Raw genomic sequence first — 1,861 nt, forward strand, 5'->3', positions numbered from 1 at the left:
GGGAGGGAGTCAACGTAGGTGACGAGCATCTTGAGCTTGCTCCCGTCCTCGGAGGCGAGCCCCGCGCGCATCTCCACGTCCATCGCGTCCGACACCTGCAGCAGCCGCGCCGCCGGCGCCGCGCACCGCTCCTGCAGGTCCGACAGCACGGCGGCCACGCGCGCCCACCGCTTCGCCTCCCGCAGCCTCTGGCGCACGGCAATGGCAGCTGCGGCCGCGACCACCGCCGCAGCCGCTAACGCCGCTGCCTTCCGCATCGATGCCGCTGGGTTCGCCTGCCCTTCGCGGCTTCGCCCTCGGTGGTATTCGTGAGTTGTGACTATACTCGTGAAAGAGTGAGAGTCAACCGTTGACTTCTACAGTAAACTGAAAGCTGGTCCAGTTCGTCGTTCGGCCAATCGGCCTGAATCTGAAGTCTAAACAACAACGACGAGACTTTTTTTTTAAAGTAACAACGACGAGACTTGGGACGTTTCGTCGGATTGGTTCGTTTAATGTATTTTTCAGACAAAGATAAAAAGAAATTGCAGGGAGAAAGCTAATTGATTTGCACATTGTACCTTCGTTGCAAAATACTCCATCTGCATAAAAAATAAGACGTTAATGTGAAAAACATTTTATATTTTGATAGAGAGAAGTACATGGTTACTTTCGATCAAACATTGTAACGAGCGTACTTTCCTTCGTTTGTGTTTAGTGAGTGTTTGGTTGGACCGTGGCTTTCAAAAGGCTGATTATAGTCCAAGATCGACGATATCTCCACAGAGCTCGCCTCAATCGTCTCAACTTTTCGGGTCTTCTATGTAGGCTTGCCGCTCTCTATGTGCAAGGGCTCGGACTCCTCTCTACTATCACTGGTGGAGCATATGGAGAGCAGACTTTCCACCTGGCGAGCATCACTGCTCTCGTGGTGGGGAACGATTGGCGCTTGTCTGGCACGTGCTAGCCGCGATGCCCCTGCACCTTCTCTTGACCATGGCACTATGCCCTGTGATCCTCATCATGCATGATTTTCTTTGGCACGGACGGCGCGACGCGAATGGAAGTAATTGCCTGGTTGAAAGTGCAACTATCCCTGAGTGGTTTTGGTAATTCCTAACAACATATAGCTCATTGAGCTAATGCTACTTGAAGATAAATATTTCATGAAAAGCTCAATGATTGGCAATGGCATGGATTAGAAAGTGGACCCCTCAAAATGCTAAGGACAAAAGGATTGGCTCAAGCTCAAAGCACAAGACTCTACATTTCATTTTTAGTGATCCAAGATCACAGTGAGTCCATAGAAAAAGTCAATACTATTAAGAGGGGATGAGGTGTTGCTTAATGAGGTTCTTGCTCAAAGTGCTTAGTGATATGCTCCACAACCCTCAATCACTTTCTCATATCCAAATGTATCCCAAACCAAAAGTCAAACTCGGCCCCACCAATTTGATCTATCCGGCACCACCGAGTTCACTTGACATAGCCACTGCCACAAACCCTAGTCTTTTCGGTCCGACCGATAGGGATCTCGATCTCACCGAGATGGAATTGTAATCTCTCTGTTTCCCTTCGTAAAGTTTCGGTCCAACTGAGATGAGCGATTGGTCCCATCGAGATTGCGATGCAAACTCTCTGTTTCCCTTTCGTAACGTTTCGGTCCTACCAAGAGAGCGAATTGGTCCCACCGAGAGTGCCTGGTCAACTCTCTGGTTAGTCTATTGCCAAAATTGGTCTCACCAAGTTTGTGTAATCGGTCTCACCGAGATTACGTTATGCCCTAACCCTAATATTATCAGTCCCACCGAGTTGATCAAGTCGGTCCCACCGAAAACCCTAACGGTCACATTATGAACTAAATCGATCTGACCGAGTTGTA

At 49.1% G+C, this 1,861-nt stretch overlaps 1 protein-coding gene across 1 annotated transcript in view; it reads right to left on the minus strand.

The window, feature by feature from the left end:
- Nucleotides 1–364, minus strand: part of LOC119268974 (hexokinase-9-like) — a 4,259-nt gene extending 3,895 nt beyond the window's left edge. Inside the window, exon 1 of the mRNA XM_037550698.1 lies at nucleotides 1–364. This exon is cut by the window's left edge and continues 5 nt beyond it. Within this exon, the coding sequence (XP_037406595.1) occupies nucleotides 1–257 (257 nt within the window). The 5' untranslated portion in view covers nucleotides 258–364.
- Between the last annotated feature and the right edge of the window lie 1,497 nt (nucleotides 365–1,861).

This window comes from Triticum dicoccoides, chromosome 3A (assembly GCF_002162155.2).
Source record: "Triticum dicoccoides isolate Atlit2015 ecotype Zavitan chromosome 3A, WEW_v2.0, whole genome shotgun sequence".
NCBI lineage: Eukaryota > Viridiplantae > Streptophyta > Magnoliopsida > Poales > Poaceae > Triticum > Triticum dicoccoides.